This window comes from Takifugu rubripes, unplaced genomic scaffold, assembly GCF_901000725.2.
Source record: "Takifugu rubripes unplaced genomic scaffold, fTakRub1.2, whole genome shotgun sequence".
Taxonomy (NCBI): Eukaryota; Metazoa; Chordata; class Actinopteri; order Tetraodontiformes; family Tetraodontidae; genus Takifugu; species Takifugu rubripes.
Genome location: NW_021821675.1, coordinates 17856 through 43801, shown reverse-complemented (window position 1 = coordinate 43801; position 25946 = coordinate 17856). Strand labels below are relative to the sequence as shown.

Genomic DNA, 25946 nt, shown 5'->3' with positions numbered 1-25946 from the left:
GGGCCGCCAAAGTCTGCAGGCATATAAAGAGTGTATTCTGTAGCTGCATGGAAGTCAACTGTGTTGAATAGTGTGTGAGTGTAAGGACTTGTGGGTGTGCTGTCCGTGCTTGAATTATGGTTTGTATTATTAAAGAAGATATGGATTGTGATAGTGTGTTGATTCATTGGGTGTGCCTCCTAGGCACAAAAAGTGGAATCCAGCACAAAAAAGCTCATAGATTGATTAAAAAACAAAAAAACCCATCATTTTGTAAATATAAACCTCGACTAATTCGCAGTCGTCGGTTTGGGGACGTTAAATTAACCAGTGCCCCGTAAAACGAGCTAAAACGCCGACTGTTCCGCTCAAATCTCCTATTAACTCAATGCAGAAGAGAGCGGGGGAAAACGCCTCAGAACTGACAAACGCTTCATGGTTAACTCGTTGTTTCTCTGTCACCGGGTAAGCTAAATTTATGAAACTTGACACAGTTATATTTCAAAGTCTTGTGGTTCTAACATGCTCAGACTCCATATATTTGGACGGTGTTAAGCAGTCCAAAACGGCTTTTGAATACGGGTGGTCCTGATCGCGAATCTGTGTGTGGGGTGAAGGGGCGGTGCAGCTCACAGCCTGTGGGTATGGGAGGGGCTGCCTGTGTGTGTCACATTAACTGGGAAAATAACACAATTTCAAATGGCAGGTTTCGAATTTCCCATTGTACGTGAATCCACCGCCACTTCAATTGATACAGTCCCACCCTTGCGCTTCACATAAGTACGCATCTCCTACATCGCATTGCTCGTTTTAATTACTTTCACAACTGCTAAATGAACTAATTCCAGCTAAAGCTTCACAATCATACTATTCTGTCTCTCAGTGTAAAGAATTGACCGCTTCTGTGTCATTTTCATTACATTGTTCTTGTGGTTAACGTTACTATTATCTGGTAATGCTGCCGTGATTGATATTAACGCCGTTTGACATCAATAGCGTTTTATTTTAACATGTTTACCATTGTGCTGGTTAAGTTGTTAATTGCGGAGGCAAAGTAACCTAAACCATTGTCCCCATTAAGATCTGCATGTGACTCCAAATGGCTAATGGTAATAATCGGTATTCGCACGTGGCTGCTAATATTGGCTCATTCGAAAATTGTTCACATTTCTGTAATTAATCTGTCGATATCTCTGCAAGGTCGGTTTCTCTGTAGCTTTATTCATGGTTAAACACATTGTCCAAGGTCTAGAGGTCTTCAATCATTGATTGGATGGTGTCCAGGTGTTTGTCTTCGGCTTTCCTCCCGCCTGAGTGCTGACGCCACCCTGCAGAACCTGCTCCAACAGAACTACCATTGCGTCTCAGCATGGATGGGTGAGAATATTTTACATTGCTGTTATAAAGCACTGCTGTTATAAAGCACTAAAGTCCACAGCGGGCTATAAATTAGAACAAAGATCATCAGACGGGACATTCTGGACCTTAGAAGGAGAACGGCCCCGACGGGGGGACCTGAGCCGACAGCACATCCTGCCCAACCAGCAAATGCGCAGGCTTCAGCCTATCCAATGTGACCCGCTCCGACCGACCTCCCATATCAAGCACGAAACTCTTTGCCCCCGTCTCGAGCACCCGGAATGGGCCGTCGTACGGAGGGCGAAGGGGTGACCGGTGGGCGTCACGTCGTACGAAAACAAAGCGAGCCGCTGCCAAGTCCATCGGTACAAACGACCATGTAAAACAGTGGAGCACGGGGGATGGAGCCAGAGTAGACTCGGCCGAAAAGGAACTTCTGGCAGGAAAGTTACAAGGAGGCCGCTCTCTGGCAGAAATTCCCCTGGAACACGAAGCGGTTGTCCCAAGACCAATTCCGCAGGCGAAGCATCCAAATCCTCTTTAGGAGTTGAACGCAAACCGAGCATCACCCAAGGTAAACGATCCACCCAGCTGTCATCCGAAAGCGCGGCACGGAATGCAGCCTTGAGTGAACGGTGAAAGCGTTCACATAGCCCGTTAGCCTAAGGATGGTACGCGGTGGTACGGTGAACCTGTGTACCCAATAATCTAGCCATAGATGCCCAGAGTTCCGAGACAAACTGAGGCCCCCTGAAAGAAGTAATGTCTGTAAGGTCTGTGCATCCCCCTTCAGGCCAAAGGGCATGCGCAGGAACTCAAAAAGCCCAAACGGGGTAATCACCGCAGTCTTGGGCACATCCTCGGCACGCAGCGGGTCCCGCAGCAGCTGTATGACGTGGCGAGTGGATTGCTGGTCCAGAGCCGCGACCACCAAATAATATCTGGAGTCCTCCTCGGTGACTCCTCGCAGGTGGAACAGCACTTCGACATGCTGGAACCACGGGGCCGGGTCGCTCTGCCAGAAGTCAGGCTGCTTCACGGACGCGGTGAAACTAGCTGGCTGCGTGTGTTGGGGCGACATGGCCGAAGAGGAGATACGATCTCTGCTGCCTCGTACATGTTCAAAACAGGGTCACCAATGTGGCAGGATGAGGAACGACTCGGACAGAGCAGATGGTTTGGATGTCTTTATTCTGCATCCACCAGAATATACTAAATGGCGCGTCGAACAGTGCATCAAATCAAAGGCTAACCACGCCCATCACCCCATGCATCACCTGGGTGTGAGATACACCCCTATGTGTCCACCACACGACCCCCCCCCCCCCCCCCCCAACACCCAGAAGGGAAATGACAGAAAGAGGGAAAATGAAACAAAATTTTTGACATGGCCAAAGAGGAGATACCATCGTCTGCTGCCTCGAACAAGCCTCAGCTTTGGTTGTGATGGTAGTTTCTTGACTAGCTGTTTAGGATGGGGATGCCCCATTACTGTAATATTACTTATACTTTGAAGATAAAAGGCAACCCTTCACATCAAACTGAGTCAGTCACTGTAAGTAGTATAATTATATATATCGACACAAAAATAAATGGATCTTCTGAATTACAGTGTTTTAAAATCTATTAATGCAAAAATCCTTTAATACTGTAATATCACTTATACTTTGAAGATAAAAGGCAACCCTTTACATCAAACTCAGTCAGTTACTGTAAACATTATAATTTTATATATATCTACAGAAAAGTATATGGATCTGCTGAATTAAAATAAGTGTACTAAAATCTATTAATGCAACAAGAACAGACCTTTTTAATAGCATTAGATTGGATCTGACTGAGGTAACACCCAATACTGTACCAAAAACTTGCATGTACAGTGAGGCAACAAAAGTATGGTGGCTAGTGGAGGCTTGACAAGCTATCTTAGCATGACTGCTCTCAATGTTTATGTAATTTAGAAAACTTACCCTTACAAAATTTGACCTGTTCAAATGATCGTAAATGCAACAACCTGACATTTTGATGGCATGGCAATTTGATGTGGTAGTTATTGTCTAGTGTTAGATTTGGTCCTGCCTCCTTCCCTTTTTGGTGGTACACCAGCCACGGCAGTACTCCAGCTGTCCCATTGTGATGGCATTTTTCTTGACAAGATTACAACATTACTAATAAATTGTTACAATTACCAACATATTAACCAAATTGAATTTTCATTTCAGAAATAATGCCATCAACAATAAATAAAGGTAAGACTTCAAACTGTATTTATAATGTAAAACATGTCTTTAGGAGGTCGCATGACACAGTTGGCACAGCAGCGTCACTGCTGATTTTCCCAACAGGAATATTGTACTGTACTATACACGTTAAGTTTTGTAGGATTTATTGGCATCGTAGATCAGGTCCCAATTCCAGCACTTGTATGCTATTTGTAAATAAGTTCTCGGTATATACAGTAGATCCCAGGATTGGACGGCTACATCTTGCCATTATTACAAGGACACGGATAATGCTTCAATTGTGTGTTTGATGTTTTCATGTTGACTGAATGGTTTCCCTCCATGGTGATTGTCTCTTTACAGTCAGTGCTGGTGATGTTCTACACAGCAGGAAGTCTGGGTTTGTTGTGCAGGAGATTATAGGTGAAGGAGCATTTGGTCAAGTAGCCAGGTGCCAAAACATGAATACAAAAGCGACTGTGGCGATCAAGTTCATCAAGGATTCCAAGGAATTTGAAAGTGGCCAAAGAGAAGTAAGGAAAAATAATTTAATAAACAATAATAATTGTTTCTGAAAATGGCAATAACCACTTCCTTGAAAACAATTGTTCTCTAGCCCATATTTTGGTCTTTTATCAGTCATGTTTATCCTTCACAGAAAATGATATTGGAACGCATCCATTCCAGTCTTCGTGTGAATCATGCACACTTTGTGAAGCTCTTGGACCATTTTCAACACAACAGTCAGCTCTCTCTTGTGTATGAGATGCTGAGCATGGACTTCGTTGATGCTCTTGAATTAAGAAAAGGCAAACCACTGTGTGTGTCTAAAATTCGACCAATTGCAAAGCAGGTAAACTATTATTTAGCAAACCTTTCTGTGATAATATTCTACAGCTTGCATAAATTGATCACAGAGCATCTTAGTTTTAATTTTAAAAAGTTTTAATTTTCTTCCAGCTGTTTATGGCTCTATCAGACCTCAAGAAACTTGGAATCCTGCACACCGACTTAAAACCAGACAACATCATGTTAGTGGACCAAAGAGGATTAAAAATTAAACTAATCGACTTTGGACTGGCACGTCGGACCCATGAGGCCAGGACAGGGACAATCATGCAGGCATCTGGACTGAGGTTATTTGTCCTGCAGTAATAATACTATTATTAAGTTATCTTTTTTTCTTTAATTTTTTACATATAACATTTTTTTATTATGACTTGTGTTTTTAGGGCTCCAGAAATTATGCTCGGTCTCCCCTTCTCGTATCCACTTGATATTTGGGGAGTTGGCCAAATCCTTTTGTTTTTATACAACCCTCAAACCATCCACAATTACTCATCATATCAAAACGCAAGTATACTAGACAACAATATCTATAGGCAATTAGAGCATGTCCTCTTAACAAATGTGAATGTTTGGTTTACAGATGAGACACATAATAGATCTACTGGGTATGCCCCCAAACTACATATTAAATGCTGGGAGGTACACCAGCAGATATTTTGTAAAGGTGGCAAACCATTCTGGTTATTCATGGAGATTAAAGGTGAGCACATGTTCTCTGCACTTTAATACTGATCTTATCCACCACTGCAAACATAAATATATTACTCACTCATACTATTTCCAAGTGTCCAAGGATATTTGAATTTGGGTGTAACATCTCAAATCCTTTTCCTATCTGCTGAAATGCTGGGAGGGCAGGAAAAGTGTATGTTCACTAACTGTTGGGTTTGTTCTTTCAGACACCAGCTGAATATGGTCCAGCTAATTTAAAGAACTTCAAAGACGTTCCTCAGTATTTTAGATATTCTCTAACACAATTGTTTTCGGTAAGCACTCTTTTTTTTAACCAGTTATAATTAATTTCATTGTTCCTGATTGATTATCTTTGTATTAAATCACTAATTCCAATGGCAGGCAAATCCAACAAATGACAAAAATGAAATGAAGGACCGCAGGGCTCTTTATGATCTCCTTAAGAAATTATTCCACTTTGATGATCTTCTGAGAATCTCTCCTGCGAAAGCCCTGCAGCATGACTTTATAACAATGGGGCACCTGAGAACAGTGGAGAGCAAAGACTAGTGAGTGACATTATTTCTATTTGATATCATTGAGGTTATAGGTTTTTGAAACATTTAAAGAGACATATCAAACCACACAGCACAGCGAACTCCCACTACATAGCTGATTGTCCTGAGTACTGTGTATCATTAATTAGATGTAATATTTGTACCAGTTAAAGCCTTCCGGATCATTAGCATTAAAATTAAGTTTGAAACTTGTAAAAATTAATTGGGCCAATAACATGCAAATGTTTGTACAAAAATCAAGGAGCATATTTTGTTATTGTACACTTTTTAATTTACACATTGTGTTTTTTGCAGCTTGAAAATATGTGAAAAAATGAACAGTTTGGCGTTCACAGAGGTTTCAGCTGATAATTCAAATGAGAAGAGAAACGAAAAGAACTTATTTGAATCAGAAATAAGAAGGTCATCTCAGAAAGAGGCAAAGACTTTGGAGAAGGAAGAGAAGCCCACCAAAGAAGGAGACATCAAATCCTTTATGGGAAAAGTGTTCAAGGCAGAATGCAGCGAGTCCTCTGAGGCAGAAACCAGTGAGACTTCTGAGGCAGAAGCCATCATGTCCTTGAAAGGACAATTCACACAATCTCTAGAGGAAATAGACTGTGAGCCCTCACAAAAAGAAATCATCGGGACCTTACCAGAAAAAGACATCAATTTCCCAGAGGAGCTTCTGTGCCTTTCTCTTAACAGTAAGTCAACTGAAGGGGAGGCCAATAAGGCCAAACATACAGAGTCCCAAGTAGAAGAAGAGAGTGAGTCCTCACAGAAGGAAGTCATTGGGAACTTACCAGAAAAAGACATTAATTTCTTAGAGGAGCTTCTGTGCCTTGCTCTTAACAGTAAGTCAACTGAAGGGGAGGCCAATGAGGTCAAACATACAGAGCCCACCAAAGAAGGAGACATCAAATCCTTTATGGGAAAAGTGTTCAAGGCAGAATGCAGCGAGTCCTCTGAGGCAGAAACCAGTGAGACCTCTGAGGCAGAAGCCATCATGTCCTTGAAAGGACAATTCACACAATCTCTAGAGGAAATAGACTGTGAGCCCTCACAAAAAGAAATCATCGGGACCTTACCAGAAAAAGACATCAATTTCCCAGAGGAGCTTCTGTGCCTTTCTCTTAACAGTAAGTCAACTGAAGGGAAGGCCAATAAGGACAAACATACAGAGTCCCAAGTAGAAGAAGAGAGTAAGTCCTCACAGAAGGAAGTCATTGGGAACTTATCAGAAAAAGACATCAATTTCTCAGAGGAGCTTCTGTGCCTTTCTCTTAACAGTAAGTCAACTGAAGGGGAGGCCAATAAGGCCAAACATACAGAGTCCCATGTGAAAGAAGAAAGTGAGTCCTCACAGAAGGAAGTCACTGGGAACTTACCAGAAAAAGACATTAATTTCTTAGAGGAGCTTCTGTGCCTTGCTCTTAACAGTAAGTCAACTGAAGGGGAGGCCAATAAGGTCAAACATACAGAGTCCCAAGTGGAAGAAGTGAGTGAGTCCGCACAGAAGGAAATCTGTGATTCTAAATCCACGGAGAGCCCAGTGGAATACATAGAGTCCTCGCAACAAGAGTCCTCTGAAGATTCTATTAGTGATACTTCTTGTGCAGATACCTCAGTTGAAAATGATACCTCATTATGTGAGGAAGAATCAGTCTCCAGTAATGGAACTTCTGATGGTGCATCCTCTGAAGCTGACAGCTATTCATCAGAGGGTGTCTCCTGTAGTGACTCCTGTGACTACTCTGATGCCACAACTTCTGAAAACAGCAGCAAATCACCTCCTAAGAAGAAACGCGTGTTTAGGGTTAAAGTCTCTAAATGGTTTGCCAAAGTCTGCAGGCATATAAAGAGTGTATTCTGTAGCTGCATGGAAGTCAACTGTGTTGAATAGTGTGTGAGTGTAAGGACTTGTGGGTGTGCTGTCCGTGCTTGAATTATGGTTTGTATTATTAAAGAAGATATGGATTGTGATAGTGTGTTGATTCATTGGGTGTGCCTCCTAGGCACAAAAAGTGGAATCCAGCACAAAAAAGCTCATAGATTGATTAAAAAACAAAAAAAAAACCATCATTTGAAAATATAATCCTCGACTAATTCGCAATCGTTGGTTTGGGGACGTTAAATTAACCAGTGCCCCGTAAAACGAGCTAAAACGCCGACTGTTCCGCTCAAATCTCCTATTAACTCAATGCAGAAGAGAGCGGGGGAAAACGCCTTAGAACTGACAAACGCTTCATGGTTAACTCGTTTCTCTGTCACCGGGTAAGCTAAAATTATGAAACTTGACACGGTTATATTTCAAAGTCTTGTGGTTCAAACATGCTCAGACTCCATAGATTTGGACGGTGTTAAGCAGTCCAAAACGGCTTTTGAAAACGGGTGGTCCTGATCGCGAATCTGTGTGTGGGGTGGAGGGGTGGTGCAGCTCACAGCCTGTGGGTATGGGAGGGACTGCGTGTATGTGTCACATTAATTGGGAAAATAACACTATTTCAAATGGCAGCTTTCAAATTTCCCATTGTACGTTAATCTACCGCCACTTCAATTGATACAGTCCCATCCTTGCGCTTTACATAAGTACGCATGTCCCACATCGCATTGCTCGTTTTAATTACTTTCACAAATGCTAAATGAACTAATTCCAGCTAAAGCTTCACAATCACACTATTCTTTGTCTCAGTGTAAAGAATTGACCGCTTCTGTGTTATTTTCATTACATTGTTCTTGGAGTCCACGTTGCTAATATCTGGTAATGCTGCCGTGATTGATATTAATGCCGTCATCACGTTGTTCGTTTTAATTAGGCAGGCAGCCTCCACCGCTCCATCAGGAGATGGACTCCTGAAGCAGAGGAGGCTCTGAAGGACTGCTTTAACACCACGGACTGGGATGTACTGCTGGGGGAACATAAAGAGGACATAGATGGGATGACCGACCGTCTCACAGACTACCTCAATTTCTGTGTAGATGTGGTTGTCCCCACCAAGACTGTACAGTGTTATCCTAACAATAAGCCATGGGTAACACAGGAAGTCAAGGGGAGGAGATGAAAGAAGCGCAGAGGGAAGTGAAACGTTTCTTGAAGGAGTCGAAGAACACCTACAGGAAGAAGGTGGAGAAGAAGCTGGCTGATAACAACATGCGGGACGTCTGGGAAGGTGTCAGGACCATCACTGGTCACAAAGCCAAGACCAGCACGGAAGGGGGTGGAGTGGAGAGGGCAAACGACCTGAACCAATTCTTCAACAGGTTCAGTCAGCCCACTCCACTCCAATCCTCTGCCCCCCACCTTAGCAGCCCAGCTCCCCTCTACCCCCCCTCCCTCCAACCCGCCACCCACCACAACTTCCCCCAACCCCACCTCCCCTCCTCCCTCCTCCACCTCCCCTCTCTCTACTGACCTCCCTCCTACCACCCTTCCACCCTCTACCACCCCCATTCCCCTGCTCTCACCATCCCCACATCCTCCCTGCTTCACGGCTGACCAGGTGAGGGTCAGAACTGAGGAAGCTCCGGCCCCGAAAAGCAGCTGACCAGGATAGAGTCTGTCCCCGGCTCCTCAAGACCTGCGCTGCTGAACTTGGGGAGCCGCTACAACGGGTCTTCAACCTCAGCCTGGAGCTGGGGAAAGTGCCCACCTTATGGAAGACGTCCTGCATCATTCCAGTCCCCAAGAAGAACAGACCGAGTGAGCTGAACGACTTCTGGCCGGTGGCACTCACCTCACATCTGATGAAGATTCTGGAGCGGCTCTTCCTCAACCTCCTCAGGCCCCAGGTGCAGCACGCTGAGGACTCCTTACAGTTCGCCTACCGGGACAAGGTCGGTGTAGAAGACGCCATCATCTACCTGCTGCACCGAGTCCACTCGCATCTGGACAAGGGGAGTGGCACAGCGAGAATCCTCTTTTTGGATTTCTCGAGTGCCTTCAACACGATCCAGCCCCTTGTCCTACAGGTGTATGGGTGAAGTTTTGATCACCCACACTGTTTGTTCACCAGACTCAGATCAACCACGCAAACAACAGGAGTTCCTTGCAAGGGAGAGTCGAGCAGCAGTTCAAGCTTCCTTTGTCAACTCCGTTCGTCTGCTGCTCGCTCACCTCTTTTATTTGGTGCACACAGGATTTATGTCAATCTGACCTCACGATTCCTTCTCTTCCTATCTTTACGACTTCCTCGTGTCCTTGAACATGGTACCTCTTAGTGCTGGGTACATAACAGCTCCAATACTTGATTCAAACACTCATACATTCCTTTTCTTAAACATTCCTTAAACACTCTAAATCTACTCATCCTAGCATTTAAACGATAATAGTAATAACAACAATAATTCTTCTCACACAGGACAAGCTTCTACAGATGCGAGTGGACCCCTGCCTGGTTGCTTGGATCTCCAGCTACCTCACCGACAGGCCGCAGTTCGTCAGGATGAAGGACATCACGTCTGACACTGTGGTCAGCAGCATCAGTGCTCCACAGGGGACTGCTGTCCCCCATCCTCTTCACTCTGTACACCTCGGACTTCTGTTACAACTCCGAAATGTGTCATATCCAGAAGTTCGCAGATGACCCAGCCATCGTTGGATGTATCAGAGACGACGAAGAGGAGGAGTACCGGTGCATGGTGAGGGACTTTGTGGCCTGGTGCCACAACAACAGCCTGCAGCTCAACACCTCCAAAACTATAGAACTGGTCATTGACTTTGGGAGGGACCGACCGAGACCTAGGCCAGTTCAGATAGGAACGGAGGAGGTGGAGGGCGTGCAGACCTACAAATATCTTGGGCTGTGGCTGGACAATAGGCTGGACTGGATAAGCAACACAAGGCAGCTGTACAAGAAGACCCAGAGCAGGATGTACTTCCTAAGGGGACTCAGATCCTTCAACATCTGCAGGAAACTCCTCTGGATGTTCTACCAATCTGTGGTCGCCAGCATCCTGTCCTACGCTGTGGTGTGCTAGGGGGGGGGGAGTGTGACAAAAGCGGACCTCTCCAGGCTGGAGAAGCTGATCAGGCGGGCCAGCTCGGTGGTGGGGATGAAGCTGAAACCTCTGGCGACAGTGGCAGAGAGGAGAACTATTGACAAACTGCGGAGCATCATGGACAATGTCCGCCACCCTGTGCACACTGTCATCCACAGCCAGAGAAGCCTGATCAGCCAGAGGCTGCGCCTCCCCAAATTCAGGACAAACAGACTGGGGAACTCATTCATCCCCCGAGCCATCAGACTGTTCAACCCCTCTTCATTTATTTACATTTTTTATAGTTTTATATTTATATTCTATTTTTAATTTATTCTATTTTATTTCTTATTTTATTCTATTTTTATTATTTTTAATAGGTTTAATGGTGTGTAATGGTGGTGGGTACTTTTGTACAGTGCTGTACGTGTTGGGATTTCTGGTTTGTGTCTGTCTTTGGCCTGCAGGGTGTGGTGTTGAGCACAATTGGGTGCAGCTGGCACTGCAGGCGGGCGCACCTGTAGGCAATTTACATCTTGCTGCCTATTTAAGCAGGTTGTGCCTGCCTGTCAGTGCCGGGGTGTCTGTTTGTGTAGGGAGTATGTTTGTTGGTCTAGTGTGGGAGCTTGTTTGGGTTCCTTGGTGTTGGCTCCTGTTCCTGTGTTCCTGTTGCCCTGGAGGGCCGCTCCTATTCCTGTGCTCCCGGTTTTCCTGGAGGGCCGCTCCTGTTCCTGTTCCGTGTCTCCTGGAGGACCGCTCCTGCTCCCCTTGCAGTCTAGGAGGACTGCCTCTGCCCTCAGTGTCTCGGGGCACGTTCGTGAGGCGAGCGTGTTGCGCCGGACTCCCGAGTCCTCGCCGGTCCAGGAGGACTGCGGCGTGTTGGACTCACCGGTGTTCCGAGTTCGCGGCAGTCCAGGGGGACTGCGTCTGGTTTGGGGACTCGCCAATGGACCTGGGACGGGCGGACGCTGCCTCCCGATCCCCTTGCGGTCCAGGAGGACTGTTTCTGTTAATGTGTGCTCCCCTTCCCTGTAAATAAAGCCTTTGACCTCCCCACCACTGTGTCCTGGCGCTGCGTTCGGGTCCGCTACCACCATGTATCGTAACAGTACGTTTTTTTGGAGATGCTAATTTCCCTGATGGACACCCCCTAAAGGAATCAATAAAGTACTCTTGAATCTTGAATTACTTTCACAACTGCTAAATGAACTAATTCCAGCTAAAGCTTCACAATCACACTATTCTTTGTCTTGTTGGATCGCAATACCTTTCAAGTGTAGCTGCTAATCCGCGTGTTCTTTGAATGAAGACTTCGAGAAGAAAAGTACCAATTTCAAAATGTATTTAACAATAGAACCAATTCGAGACACAAATATTACAGAGCTCCGGGCCAGTTCATATCCCTAGCACAGGGGTCGGCAACCCAAAATGTTGAAAGAGCCACATTGGACCAAAAAAAACAAAAACCAAATCTGTCTGGAGCTGCAATAAATTAAAGCCTTATAAAAACCTTATTATGAAGGCAACACATGTTGTAAGTGTCTATATTAGCCTATTTTTAAAATAATCAGTAGGCTACGAATACATAATGAGCAATCATGATTAAATGTTTGTTTTCCCTGCAGCATCCTGGAGAGAATGAGGCAGCACGTGACCACTCTGCTGCACGATTGTAATGAGATCTTGAAATTAAATACTTATTATACACATTTTTACAGCAAAACTTGAAGAATGTTTGTTGTGTTTTTCCTCCTACAGAAATTATATTAAAACAAAACATATATTCACACCATCTTTTTACATTTTCATATTTTGAAAAAGCTCCAGGGAGCCACTAGGGCGGCGCTAACGAGCCACACGCGGCTCCAGAGCCGCGGGTTGCCGACCCCTGCCCTAGCAACAACAGAGTTAATTGTCAGGGCACGAAGTCTGACGACCTAACTATCCCTTGGCCCAGTCTTTTATAGTAACACACATGCAAATTCACAATGTTCATGCAATCCAATCCAGATCCCCTACTGGGATGACCTCGTCCTCTTCTTCCAGTCCCATTTAGTGTTTGTACAGTCCTTCTTTTCCATTATTTTCCCAGGTGGCCAGATCAAAGTTCCCATTCTTCATGCAAATACGATCATCAACCCCCTCTGATGTCCCGTTTTAACAAGATAAAGACAATTCTCATCAGTCTCAGTGTAAAGAATTGACTGCTTCTGTGTTATTTTCATTACATTGTTCTTGTGGTCCATGTTGCTAATATCTGGTAATGCTTCTGTGATTAATATTAACGCCATCTGACATCAATAGCGTTTTATTTTAACATTTTTACCATTGTGCTGGTTAAGTTGTTAATTGCGGAGGCAAAGTAACCTAAACCATTGTCGCCATTAAGATCTGCATGTGACTCCAAATGGCTAATGCTAATAGTCGGTATTCTGTCCCTCTGTTTGTGTTCTTATTTTATTCCTTTTCTGGAGGTTTATTTTCCAACAGATTTAACTTTTCAATTTACAGCTAATCTGGTTACACTACCATCTAATGGCGTAGGTTGAAAACAGGAAGTGCGTCAAGCACGAGGAAAACGTGCCGCAGAATATGAAAGATATGTTGCTCCTGGATCGAGTCTGGTCACTCTTTTACCTTTGCACCTTTCAAGGGCATGATCTGTAAGTTGATGTTGTCTTTTACTGTTGTAGTTGTTGTTCGAAATGCTGCGTATTGCTAGTGTTGGGACCTCGGGTCGGTTATTCTGCACACAGAATTGAGTGTGAATGTGTGTTCTTGCGTCGGAGCTAAACGTTGTGTTTTGTGATTCTTTTCTCACAGTTTTACAAAATAAAATGGATTAGTAAAACCAAAGAACGATTCATGAGTGGTCGCTGATGCCATATATTTAGCTCGCTGCCGACGCTAAAGCACTTAGCCGAGGGCAGAATAATCGGTATTCGCACGTGGATGCTAATATTGGCGAACACTATTTCAAATGGCAGCTTTCGAATTTCCCATGGTACGTAAATCCAACGCCACTTCAATTGATACAGTCCCACCCTTGCGCTTCACATAAGTACGCATCTCCTACGTCGCGCTGCTCGTTCCAATTACTTTCACAACCGCTAAATGAACTAATTCCACCTAAAGCTTCACAATCATACTATTCTGTGTCTCAGTGTAAAGAATTGACCGCTTCTGTGTTATTTTCGTTACATTGTTCTTGTGGTCCACGTTGCTAATATCTGGTAATGCTGCCGTGATTGATATTAACGCCGTCTGACATCAATAGCGTTTTATTTTAACATTTTTACCATTGTGCTGGTTAAGTTGTTAATTGCGGGGGCAAAGTAACCTAAACCATTGTCCCCATTAAGATCTGCATGTGACTCCAAATGGCTAATACTAATAATTGGTATTCTGACGTGGCTGCTAATATTGGCTCATTCGAAAATCGATCACATTTGTGTAATTAATCTGTCGATATCTCTGCAAGGTTGGTATCTCTGTAGCTAAACACATTGTCCAAGGTCTAGAGGTCTTCAATCACTGATTGGATGGTGTCCAGGTGTTTGTCTTCGGCTTCCCTCCCACCTGAGTGCTGACGCCACCCTGCAGAACTTGCTCCAACAGGACTACCATTGCGTCTCAGCATGGATGGGTGAGAATATTTCACATTGCTGTATAAAGCACTTCTTGTCTTTTGTGTCCATACACACAATTCGATTGCACCTTTCTGATCTTTGACCTTTTGTCATTTCAGGGATCCCCTACTTCTCTGTTGCAGAGATCTTTCCTCTGCACCCCTGAGAATTTTTTCCCAATTGTGAAAATGTTTTTGCGACAATAACATTCTAATGGTGTCTTTCCTTGTATTTCTCTCCCTTGTGGACACACCAGAGTGACAACGGGGGAATGCCGATCCTGACACACCTGCTGTCGATCGCTGCCACCAGGTTCCTGAGCAGAAGCCCCAGGTTCTTGACAGGCCCTCTCCTCCTGCATTACGGTTCAGTCAGAAGGTCGTTGTGACGGGACCTGTTCGCATGTCTCATCCCTGCAATCCTTTGGACTGGACCACGGTCACAACAGACTCTAAGGTACTGATGAGGACACACGCAAAGTCTCTACTCCAGTTTAACACTGTCTGTGTGTTTAACCTGATTTTTTTTTTTTTTTTTAATTTGCAGGCGTGTCAGCAATATGTCAATCATGTTTTTCTTCTTTCTCTTACAGATTCATTTGCCAGTGGCGAAGGACATCAGCATCGAGCTCAACCCTGTTTGGTTCAGCACTGACATCCTTGCTGCTGTGGAGGCTGTCTCTCCTTCACACCTGCCTTACCCTGTCTTGGTGTCTCTTGCTGAAGGGATAGAGGTGAGCTGTTCTACATTTGTTTGGAGAACATTAAACTGTTAATCAGCTCAACGCTCTTTATTGCATTATGTTTCTTGTGCTTTCATAAATACACTGCTCAAAAAATTAGAGGAACACTTCGAAAACACATCAGATCTAAACGGGGGGGGGGATGATCTTGAATATCGTTCCTGATAAAAAGTAGGTGATGTATTAGTATCAAAATGATGCTACATAATTTGATAGAAATGAAAATGATCACACTATAGAGGGGGGGAATCAAAGACACGTGAAAAATGAAAGTGAAAAACTGATGCAGCAGCCTGGTCCATTTTGCCAAAATGTCATTGTAGCAACTCAAAATGATTCTCAGTACTTTGTGTGGTCCCCATGTGCTTTTACGCATGACTGACAACATCGGGGCTCCTGATGAGACGACGAATGGTGTCCTGGGCGATCTCCCGGGGCATCACTGAGCTCCTGGACAGTCTGAGGATCAACCCGGTGGCACCGGATGGACCTAAACATAATGTCCCAGAGGTGTTCTATTGGGTTTAGGTCAGGTGAACGTTGGGGCCAGTCAATGGTATCAATTCCTTTATCCTCCAGGAACTGCCTGCATACTCTAGCCACATGAGGTCAGGCATTGTCGTGGACCAGGAGGAACCCAGGTCCCACTACACCAGCGCAGGTTCTGACAATTGGTCCAAGGATTTCATCCCGATACCTAATCGCAGTCAGTTATTCATGGAGATTAAAGGTTAGCACATGTTCTCTGCACTTTAATACTGATCTTATCCACCACTGCAAACATAAATATATTACTCACTCATACTAATTGCAAGTGTCCAAGGATATTTGAATTTGGGTGTAACATCTCAAATCCTTTTCCTGTCTGCTGAAATGTTGGAAGGGCAGGAAAAGTGTATGTTCGCTAACTGTTGGGTTTGTTCTTTCAGACACCAGCTGAATATGGTCCAGCTAACTTAAAGAACTTCAAAGACGTTCCTCAGTGTTTTAGATATTCTCTAACACAATTGTTTTCGGTAAGCACTCTTTTTTTTAACCAGTTATAATTAATTTTATTGTTCCTGATTGATTATCTTTGTATTAAATCACCAATTCCAATGGCAGGGAAATCCAACAGATGACAAAAATGAAATGAAGGACCGCAGGACTCTTTAACACAACAGTCTTGTGTATGAGATGCTGAGCATGGACTTCTTTGATGCTCTTGAATTAAGAAAAGGCAAACCACTGTGTGTGTCTAAAATTCGACCAATTGCAAAGCAGGTAAACTATTATTTAGCAAACCTTAATGTGATAATATTCTACAACTTGCATAAATTGATCACAGAGCATCTTAGTTTTAATTTGAAAAAGTTTTAATTTTCTTCCAGCTGTTTATGGCTCTATCAGACCTCAAGAAACTTGGAATCCTGCACACCGACTTAAAACCAGACAACATCATGTTAGTGGACCAAAGAGGATTAAAAATTAAACTAATCGACTTTGGACTGGCACTTCGGACCCATGAGGCCAGGACAGGGACCATCATGCAGGCATCTGGACTGAGGTTTATTTCTCCTGCAGTAATATTATTATTAAGTTATCTTTTTTTCTTTAATTTTTTACATTTTACATTTTTTTATTATGACTTGTGTTTTTAGGGCTCCAGAAATTATGCTCAGTCTCCCCTTCTCGTATCCACTTGATATTTGGGGAGTTGGCCAAATCCTTTTGTTTTTATACAACCCTCAAACCATCCGCAATTACTCATCATATCAAAACGCAAGTATACTAGACAAAAATATCTATAGGCAATTAGAGCATGTCCTCTTAACAAATGTGAATGTTTGGTTTACAGATGAGACACATAATAGATCTACTGGGTATGCCCCCAAACTACATATTAAATGCTGGGAGGTACACCAGCAGATATTTTGTAAAGGTGGCAAACCATTCTGGTTATTCATGGAGATTAAAGGTGAGCACATGTTCTCTGCACTTTGATACTGATCTTATCCACCACTGCAAACATAAATATATTACTCACTCATACTATTTCCAAGTGTCCAAGGATATTTGAATTTGGGTGTAACATCTCAAATCCTTTTCCTATCTGCTGAAATGCTGGGAGGGCAGGAAAAGTGTATGTTCACTAACTGTTGGGTTTGTTCTTTCAGACACCAGCTGAATATGGTCCAGCTAATTTAAAGAACTTCAAAGATGTTCCTCAGTGTTTTAGATATTCTCTAACACAATTGTTTTCGGTAAGCACTCTTTTTTTTAACCAGTTATAATTAATTTCATTGTTCCTGATTGATTATCTTTGTATTAAATCACTAATTCCAATGGCAGGCAAATCCAACAAATGACAAAAATGAAATGAAGGACCGCAGGGCTCTTTATGATCTCCTTAAGAAATTATTCCACTTTGATGATCTTCTGAGAATCTCTCCTGAGAAAGCCCTGCAGCATGACTTTATAACAATGGGGCACCTGAGAACAGTGGAGAGCAAAGACTAGTGAGTGACATTATTTCTATTTGATATCATTGAGGTTATAGGTTTTTGAAACATTTAAAGAGACATATCAAACCACACAGCACAGCGAACTCCCACTACATAGCTGATTCTCCTGAGTACTGTGTATCATTAATTAGATGTAATATTTGTACCAGTTAAAGCCTTCTGGTCATTAGCATTAAAATTAAGTTTGAAACTTGTAAAAATTAATTGGGCCAATAACATGCAAATGTTTGTACAAAAATCAAGGAGCATATTTTGTTATTGTACACTTTTTAATTTACACATTGTGTTTTTTGCAGCTTGAAAATGTGTGAAAAAATGAACAGTTTGGCGTTCACAGAGGTTTCAGCTGATAATTCAAATGAGAAGAGAAACGAAAAGAACTTATTTGAATCAGAAATAAGAAGGTCATCTCAGAAAGAGGCAAAGACTTTGGAGAAGGAAGAGAAGCCCACCAAAGAAGGAGACATCAAATCCTTTATGGGAAAAGTGTTCAAGGCAGAATGCAGCGAGTCCTCTGAGGCAGAAACCAGTGAGACTTCTGAGGCAGAAGCCATCATGTCCTTGAAAGGACAATTCACACAATCTCTAGAGGAAATAGACTGTGAGCCCTCACAAAAAGAAATCATCGGGACCTTACCAGAAAAAGACATTAATTTCTCAGAGGAGCTTCTGTGCCTTTCTCTTAACAGTAAGTCAACTGAAGGGGAGGCCAATAAGGACAAACATACAGAGTCCCAAGTGGAAGAAGAGAGTGAGTCCTCACAGAAGGAAATCTGTGATACTAAATCCACGGAGAGCCCAGTGGAATACATAGAGTCCTTGCAACAAGAGTCCTCTGAAGAGTCTATTAGTGATACTTCTTGTGCAGATACCTCAGTTGAAAATGATACCTCATTATGTGAGGAAGAATCAGTCTCCAGTAATGGAACTTCTGATGGTGCATCCTCTGAAGCTGACAGCTATTCATCAGAGGGTGTCTCCTGTAGTGACTCCTGTGACTACTCTGATGCCACAACTTCTGAAAACGGCAGCAAATCACCTCCTAAAAAGAAACGCGTGTTTAGGGTTAAAGTCTCTAAATGGTTTGCCAAAGTCTGCAGGCATATAAAGAGTGTATCCTGTAGCTGCATGGAAGTCAACTGTGTTGAATAGTGTGTGAGTGTAAGGACTTGTGGGTGTTCTGTCTGTGCTTGAATTATGGTTTGTATTATTAAAGAAGATATGGATTGTGATAGTGTGTTGATTCATTGGGTGTGCCTCCTAGGCACAAAAAGTGGAATCCAGCACAAAAAAGCTCATAGATTGATTAAAAAACAAAAAAACCCATCATTTTGTAAATATAATCCTCGACTAATTCGCAATCGTCGGTTTGGGGACGTTAAATTAACCAGTGCCCCGTGAAATGAGCTAAAACGCCGACTGTTCCGCTCAAATCTCCTATTACAGTTTTTCTCAATCACTTTGGTACATTTTTCCAATCATTCTTGCAATTTGCAGAAGATCAAGTGCATTTCTCAAAACAGTTTGAACAAATAGCAAAACACCGTGGATCACCTGCAAAAGCCAGTCTCTTGCTCAAAATCCTTAGTCCATCCCTCAAAAGCAAGTTTTTGTGTCAATATACTTGTCAGTGCCATCAGAATGTTTAATCATTGTGTCATTGTGTACGGATAAGACAGTCAAATTCATTAGTCATGTTGGCAATTGAATAGTGCACTTTGAAGGGACATGTTGATGTAAAATGTGGTTTAGGTGTGATGACAAGTGTTGTACATTTGACCTCATATAATGTATATGTGTAAGATTGATTGGAAAAGACAAGATTCACATTTACAGAATGACTTCTTTATTGGCAAACATTGACATTGCAGTGCGTAAAGAAAAAAAAAAGACAGCACTGCACATAACAAAGGTGAAATACAATACGTAAGTAAACATAGGTCAAAAATATAAACATAGGTCATACAGTAGGTAAACAAAAAAATATGAACAACTCCCCAAATTCTAATCTCAATCCTGATCTTCAGCTTCTTCCCGTTCCTGTCTGTTAGGCCACAAATTCTCATCCACGTCACACCTGATGTCCTCCCGTGCAAGGCAGCGTGGATAGTATCTTCTTGCATGCCTAATCCATGCTCTGCAGGAATCTGCAGTAATGTCTTGGCATGCTGCATCCATTGCAGCCAGAAGGGTCACTTGTGTGTGTGGCTCTCGGACATACACCTTCCACCTCCAGGCTGAGAAAAATTCCTCAATAGGGTTGAGGAATGGGGAGTATGGTGGTAAGAACTCCATCACCATTCTGTTATGGTTTGCGTACCACTGCCTTACTAGGTTTGACTTGTGGAAGCTTACATTGTCCCATATTATGGCATATTTGGGCTGGGCCATATTCTCGGCTGGGCCACCTAGGATATGATCCCTGTACAAAGTGTCTAGGAATGCTATTAGACGTTCAGAGTTGTATGGACCCATCAGTGGAATGTGTGTCAGCACACCGTTATCTGATATTGCGGCACACATAGTTATGTTGCCACCCCTTTGGCCTGGCACATCAATGGTGGCTCGATGTCCAATAAGGTTTCGACCCCGTCTTCTGCGCTTTGTCAGATTGAAGCCAGCCTCGTCCATGTAAATGAAGTGACAGGGTGGCTCACTAGCTTCCAGTTCCATCATGCGCTAAATACAGAAGACAAAATGTTATTTTTGGAATTACTGCATTACATGCATTTGCAAAAGAAGTTAGATCAAACGTATATGACATATTGCATCTTCTTTTCTACAGCCATAGCATATGTGCAAATGCCACACTTACAGTAGTGTAGTGTACATCTTTACATTACATTGCATTTGGCAGACACCTTTTACTGTAAACCCAAAGCGACTTACAAGCGAGGACATATCTATATATGGTTTTGGAATAAAAGTTGTACCTGGACAAAGTGGTAGCGCAGCTCCTTCACCCTCTCACCATTTCTTTCAAATGGGACAGTGTATAGCTGTTTCATGCGCATGTGTTGTTTTTTTAGCACTCTATCAATGGTAGAGATACTGACTGTTTGGATGTTTGCAAATGTGTCGTTGTCCTGCAAAATAGTAGTCTGTATCTCTCTTAGTGTAATGGCGTTGTTTTCCACAACAATGTTGCAGATAGCCATCTCCTGCTGTGGTGTGAAAATCCGCCCTCTACCACCCCTGTGTACTTGTCTTGCAGTCCTATGTGGGAAATAGAAATGTCAACCAAAACAAATTTGAGGAAGACACAATGGCATTGTATAGAGTATCAGTGGAATAGGCTACTGTAATTTTGTATGGGGCATTACTGTATTGACATGTAAATACAGTAAACTCCATGTAATTTAGCACATACTGTTAGATTACACACCTGTTCTCTCTGCGGAAAGTTTGAATAATTGAGGACACAGTTGTTCTGCCAACATTTGGCTGCACCCTTCTCCCCGCTTCAGCCGTAGTCAGCCCATGATTCAAAACATGGTCTACAAGTGTTGCTCTGATTTCATCAGGAACACGCATGTGTCCGCCTCTTCTGCCTCTTCCTCTTCCTACTCCTCCACCACGCAGCCTCACCCCTCTTCCTCTCCTTCTTCTTGGCTGTTGTCCTTCCATTGTCAGACATTGTAACTTTCTATTGTGCTCTGGTTACCTATATACTCCCCAGTAGATTGTTCATGAGATGCTCCCTTGAGCTCATTCAGAAAACTGTCGATCATTGGTTGATCAACTCTTTTCATTAGAGAAAGTCTAGATTCACCTGGGAGGAATGTACCAATTTAGATCATATTTACAGACAAATGTCTTATGGAAATGTATATATGCTTGACATGTTATGATGGCTTGGTAAATCATTTTGCATGTGAAGACTTATATGATGAACTATAGCCTAAATGTTTTGGGGAAAGAGACTATTTGATAGATTCCTATAACAAAGCATTTTGATTAGCATGACAAAAGCAATTGATAATGTACGAAAAAACTGAGAATTGTACACAATCATTTGCATGGATGGACAAAAGCATTTGCAATTTGTTCAATGCAACGAGAAACTGCCTTTTTCATCTGCACAAATGGCATGATGATGTGACAATTGAACAAGAACTTTTGAGAATTTCAATTCTGATGTGAGAAATGTACCAAACCAATTGAGAAAAACTGTAACTCAATGCAGAAGAGAGCGGGGAAAATGCCTCAGAACTGACAAACGCTTCATGGTTAACTCGTTTCTCTGTCACCGGGTAAGCTAAAATTATGAAATTTGACACGGTTATATTTCAAAGTCTTGTGGTTCTAACATGCTCAGACTCCATATATTTGGACGGTGTTAAGCAGTCAAAAACGGCTTTTGACTACGGGTGGTCCTGATCGCGAATCTGTGTGTGGGGTGGAGGGGTGGAGCAGCTCACAGCCTGTGGGTATGGGAGGGGCTGCCTGTGTGTGTCACATTAATTGGGAAAATAACACTATTTCAAATGGCAGCTTTCAAATTTCCCATTGTACGTGAATCCACCGCCACTTCAATTGATACAGTCCCACCCTTGCGCTTCACATAAGTACGCATCTCCTACATCGCATTGCTCGTTTTAATTACTTTCACTACTGCTAAATGAACTAATTCCAGCTAAAGCTTCACAATCACAATATTCTTTGTCTCAGTGTAAAGAATTGACTGCTTCTGTGTTATTTTCATTACATTGTTCTTGTGGTCCACGTTGCTAATATCTGGTAATGCTGCCGTAATTGATATTAATTAATTAAGATCTGCATGTGACTCCAAATGGCTAATAATCGGTATTCTCAGGTGGCTGCTAATATTGGCTCATTCGAAAATCGAGTCTTGTCTTTTGTGTCCATACACACAATTCGATTGCACCTTTCTGATCTGTGACCTTTTGTAATTTCAGGGATCCCCTACTTCTCTGTTGCAGAGATCTTTCCTCTGCACCCCTGAGAATTTTTTCCCAATTGTGAAAATGTTTTTGCAACAATAACATTCTCATGGTGTCTTTCCTTGTATTTCTCTCCCTTGTGGACACACCAGAGTGACAACGGGGTAATGCCGATCCTGACACACCTGCTGTCGATCGCTGCCACCAGGTTCCTGAGCAGAAGCCCCAGGATCACATAATAGAAAAGAACTTCAATTACGTTCCTCAGTGTTTTAGATATTCTCTAAAACAATTGTTTTCGGTAAGCACTCTTTTTTTTTTAACCAGTTATAATTAATTTCATTGGGCCAGATTCACCAATATGTTCTTACGAATCTTCTTAGATTCTTTCTTAAGTTGTCCTTAAGAAGTTTTTTAAGAAAACCCTACGTCGGATTCATCAACGCGTTCGTAAGCCCCAGAATTGTTCGCAGCTGTGTTCTTAGATTGATGAATGCCATCTGTTCGTAAGTTGAGAGCGCGTGCCAGGTGAGTCTAATTAACATACGATTAGCATAAGTCACCGCCCACTAATGCCCATAAAAGGAACTGCAGCAGGACCCTGTAGACAGAGCAAAAAGCAGCCAAATGCCCAAAGCGAAATGCCCAAAGCTTGCCTCTCCACGCCTGATTTCTGACGCCGTGTTGAACAATCAAGAAAGGATGGCTAACACGCTTGATAAAATTGCCTCAACCCTGATGAGTATAGCCAACACGCTTAAAGAAATCAACGAGAATGTAAAAAAAATAAGAATGTAAAAAAAATAAACGTGTAAAAGCTGTGCTCGGATTGTGACAATAATGCATTTTATTCACAAACGGGCAATTAATCGCGCTCGAACGTGAACCGCGTGCCTGCAGTCTGGCCCCATCATTGCGTCAGGACGCACATCCTCACGGGGTTGTGGCTCTGTGTCCAAACACATCCAGCGCCCCTTTAACATGCCGATGGTGCGTTCAATGGTGGAGCGACTGCGCGCATGCATCTGATTGAATAAAACTCCTGTGGAGTCTGAGGGTTGGTCAGTGGTGTCAACAACCAGGGAGCCAGGGCATATCCTCGATCCCCTAATAAAATAAATCAAGATAAAATCAAATAAAAAGACAGTTTTGGCATGGTTTCCAATTTGGTTGATTAATGTTAAGTCATTGGCACATTTACGTAATTTTAAAATTCTCCGTAAATCACCAAAAATAGGAAATAAACAAATAAATAAATAAATATGACAGAATTATCATTGTAATATTGAATTTTATTGAACTGCACAAGAGAAGAAAACACAACCATGCCAACATGTCGGCACTGAAATGTGCGCAAGAGTACTCCTGAGTGTTCGTAGGATTTGTTCTTACCTACGAATAAATCCAGGATAAGAAGAAATTGGTGAATGCCACAATCTTCGTCAACTGTTCGTAAGTGGGACTTAAGAACAAATTTGTTCGTAAGAACGCTTCGTGAATCTGGCCCATTGTTCCTGATTGATTATCTTTGTATTAAATCACTAATTCCAATGGCAGGCAAATCCAACAGATGACAAAAATGAAATGAAGGACGCAGGGCTCTTTATGATCTCCTTAAGAAATGATTCCACTTTGATGATCGTCTGAGAATCTCTCATGAGAAAGCCCTGCAGCATGACTTTATAACAATGGGGCACCTGAGAACAGTGGAGAGCAAAGACTAGTGAGTGACATTATTTCTATTTGATATCAGTGAGGTTATAGGTTTTTGAAACATTTAAAGAGACATATCAAACCACACAGCACAGTGAACTCCCACTACATAGCTGATTCTCCTGAGTACTGTGTATCATTAATTAGATGTAATATTTGTACCAGTTAAAGCCTTCTGGTCATTAGCATTAAAATTAAGTTTGAAACTTGTAAAAATTAATTGGGCCAATAACATGCAAATGTTTGTACAAAAATCAAGGAGTATATTTTGTTATTGTACACTTTTTAATTTACACATTGGGCCTCATTCACGAACCGTTCTTACGAGCAAATTTGTTCTTAAGTCCCATTTACGAATATTTTACGAAGATTGTGGCATTCATGATTTTCTTCTCATCCCGGATTTATGTGTCGGTAAGAACAAATCCTACGAACACTCAGGAGTACTCTTACGCACATTTCAGTGCCGACATGTTGGCATGGTTGTGTTTTCTTCTCTTGTGCAGTTCAATAAAATTCAATATTACAATGATAATTATGTCATATTTATTTATTTATTTCCTATTTTTGGTGATTTACGGAGAATTTTAAAATTACGTAAATGTGCCAATGACTTAACATTAATCAACAAAATTGGAAACCATGCCAAAACTGTCTTTTTATTTGATTTTATCTTGATTTATTTTATTAGGGGATCGAGGATATGCTCTGGTTGTTGACACCACTGACCAACCCTCAGACTCCACGGGAAATTTTATTCAATCAGATGCATGCGCGCACGCACCATCGGCATTTTAAAGGGGCGCTGGATGTGTTTGGACACAGCAGGTGGCAAATTGCTGTACAAACCGGAGAAGGTAACTATTTATTTTTGTTATAAAATCTGCTTAGATTACGTTTATTCATCTAATTTATGACTCTCCCTCACCATTACAGGTCTGTGGGATAATCATGGCCTGCTGTGTCCTGCACAACATCGCTATGAAGCGTGGTGTCCCTCTTCCCCCTCAGCCACAACCCCGTGAGGATGTGCGTCCTGACGCAATGATGGGGCCAGACTGCAGGCACGCGGTTCACGTTCGAGTGCAATTAATTGCCCGTTTGTGAATAAACTGCATTATTGTCACAATTTCAGTCTAACAGTCTTGATTCACTTCAAAAAGAAAAAATAAGAGAGACCGGTTTCAGAGCACAGCTTTTACACGTTTATTTTTTTTACATTCTTATTTTTTTACATTCTCATTGATTTCTTTAATTGTGTTGGCTATAGTCATCAGGGTTGAGGCAATTTTATCAAGCGTGTTAGCCATCCTTTCTTGATTGTTCAACACGGTGTCAGAAATCAGGTGTGGAGAGGCAAGCTTTGGGCATTTTGCTGCTTTTTGCTCTGTCTACAGGGCCCTGCTGCAGTTCCTTTTATGGGCATTAGTGGGTGGTGACTTATGCTAATAGTATGTTAATTAGATTCACCTGGCACACACTCTCAACTTACAAGTAGATGGCATTCATCAATCTAAGAACACAGCTGCGAACAATTCTGAGGCTTACGAACGCGATGATGAATCTGACGTAGGGTTTTCTTAAGGAACTTCTTAAGAACAACTTAAGAAAGAATCTAAGAAGATTCTTAAGAACATATTGGTGAATAAGGCCCATTGTGTTTTTTGCAGCTTGAAAATGTGTGAAAAAATGAACAGGTTGGCGTTCACAGAAGTTTCAGCTGATAATTCAAATGAGAAGAGAAACGAAAAGAACTTATTTGAATCAGAAATAAGAAGGTCTTCTCAGAAAGAGGCGAAGACTTTGTTACGAACGGTTGTAGCAGGACCCGAAAGT

General features: G+C 42.5%; 1 protein-coding gene across 12 annotated transcripts; it reads left to right on the top strand.

Annotated features, from left to right (window-relative positions):
• The first annotated feature begins 1236 nt into the window (after positions 1-1236).
• LOC105419376 (homeodomain-interacting protein kinase 1-like) lies at positions 1237-25221 on the top strand. 12 transcript variants are annotated; one of them, XM_029832577.1, is made up of 12 exons: positions 13694-14264; positions 14367-14703; positions 14840-14980; positions 15569-15719; positions 15919-16005; positions 16094-16252; positions 16360-16535; positions 16630-16750; positions 16827-16946; positions 17146-17232; positions 17321-17487; positions 17790-18742. In XM_029832577.1, the coding sequence occupies exons 6-12, from the start codon at positions 16166-16168 to the stop codon at positions 18643-18645; spliced, it is 1614 nt and encodes a 537-aa protein (XP_029688437.1). In that variant the 5' UTR covers positions 13694-14264; positions 14367-14703; positions 14840-14980; positions 15569-15719; positions 15919-16005; positions 16094-16165; the 3' UTR covers positions 18646-18742. The 12 variants fall into 12 exon arrangements, 6 of the variants coding, with proteins under 6 accessions (XP_029688435.1, XP_029688439.1, XP_029688440.1 ...); XM_029832575.1 differs by lacking the exons at positions 13694-14264; positions 14367-14703; positions 14840-14980; ... (6 more) ...; positions 17146-17232; positions 17321-17487 and adding exons at positions 1237-1356; positions 3561-3587; positions 3924-4093; ... (5 more) ...; positions 5484-5650; positions 5954-6374 and having other exon boundaries at positions 18211-18743; XR_003887518.1 differs by lacking the exons at positions 13694-14264; positions 14367-14703; positions 14840-14980; ... (7 more) ...; positions 17321-17487; positions 17790-18742 and adding exons at positions 1239-1356; positions 3561-3587; positions 3924-4093; ... (6 more) ...; positions 24802-24967; positions 25047-25221.
• The last annotated feature ends 725 nt before the right edge of the window (positions 25222-25946 follow it).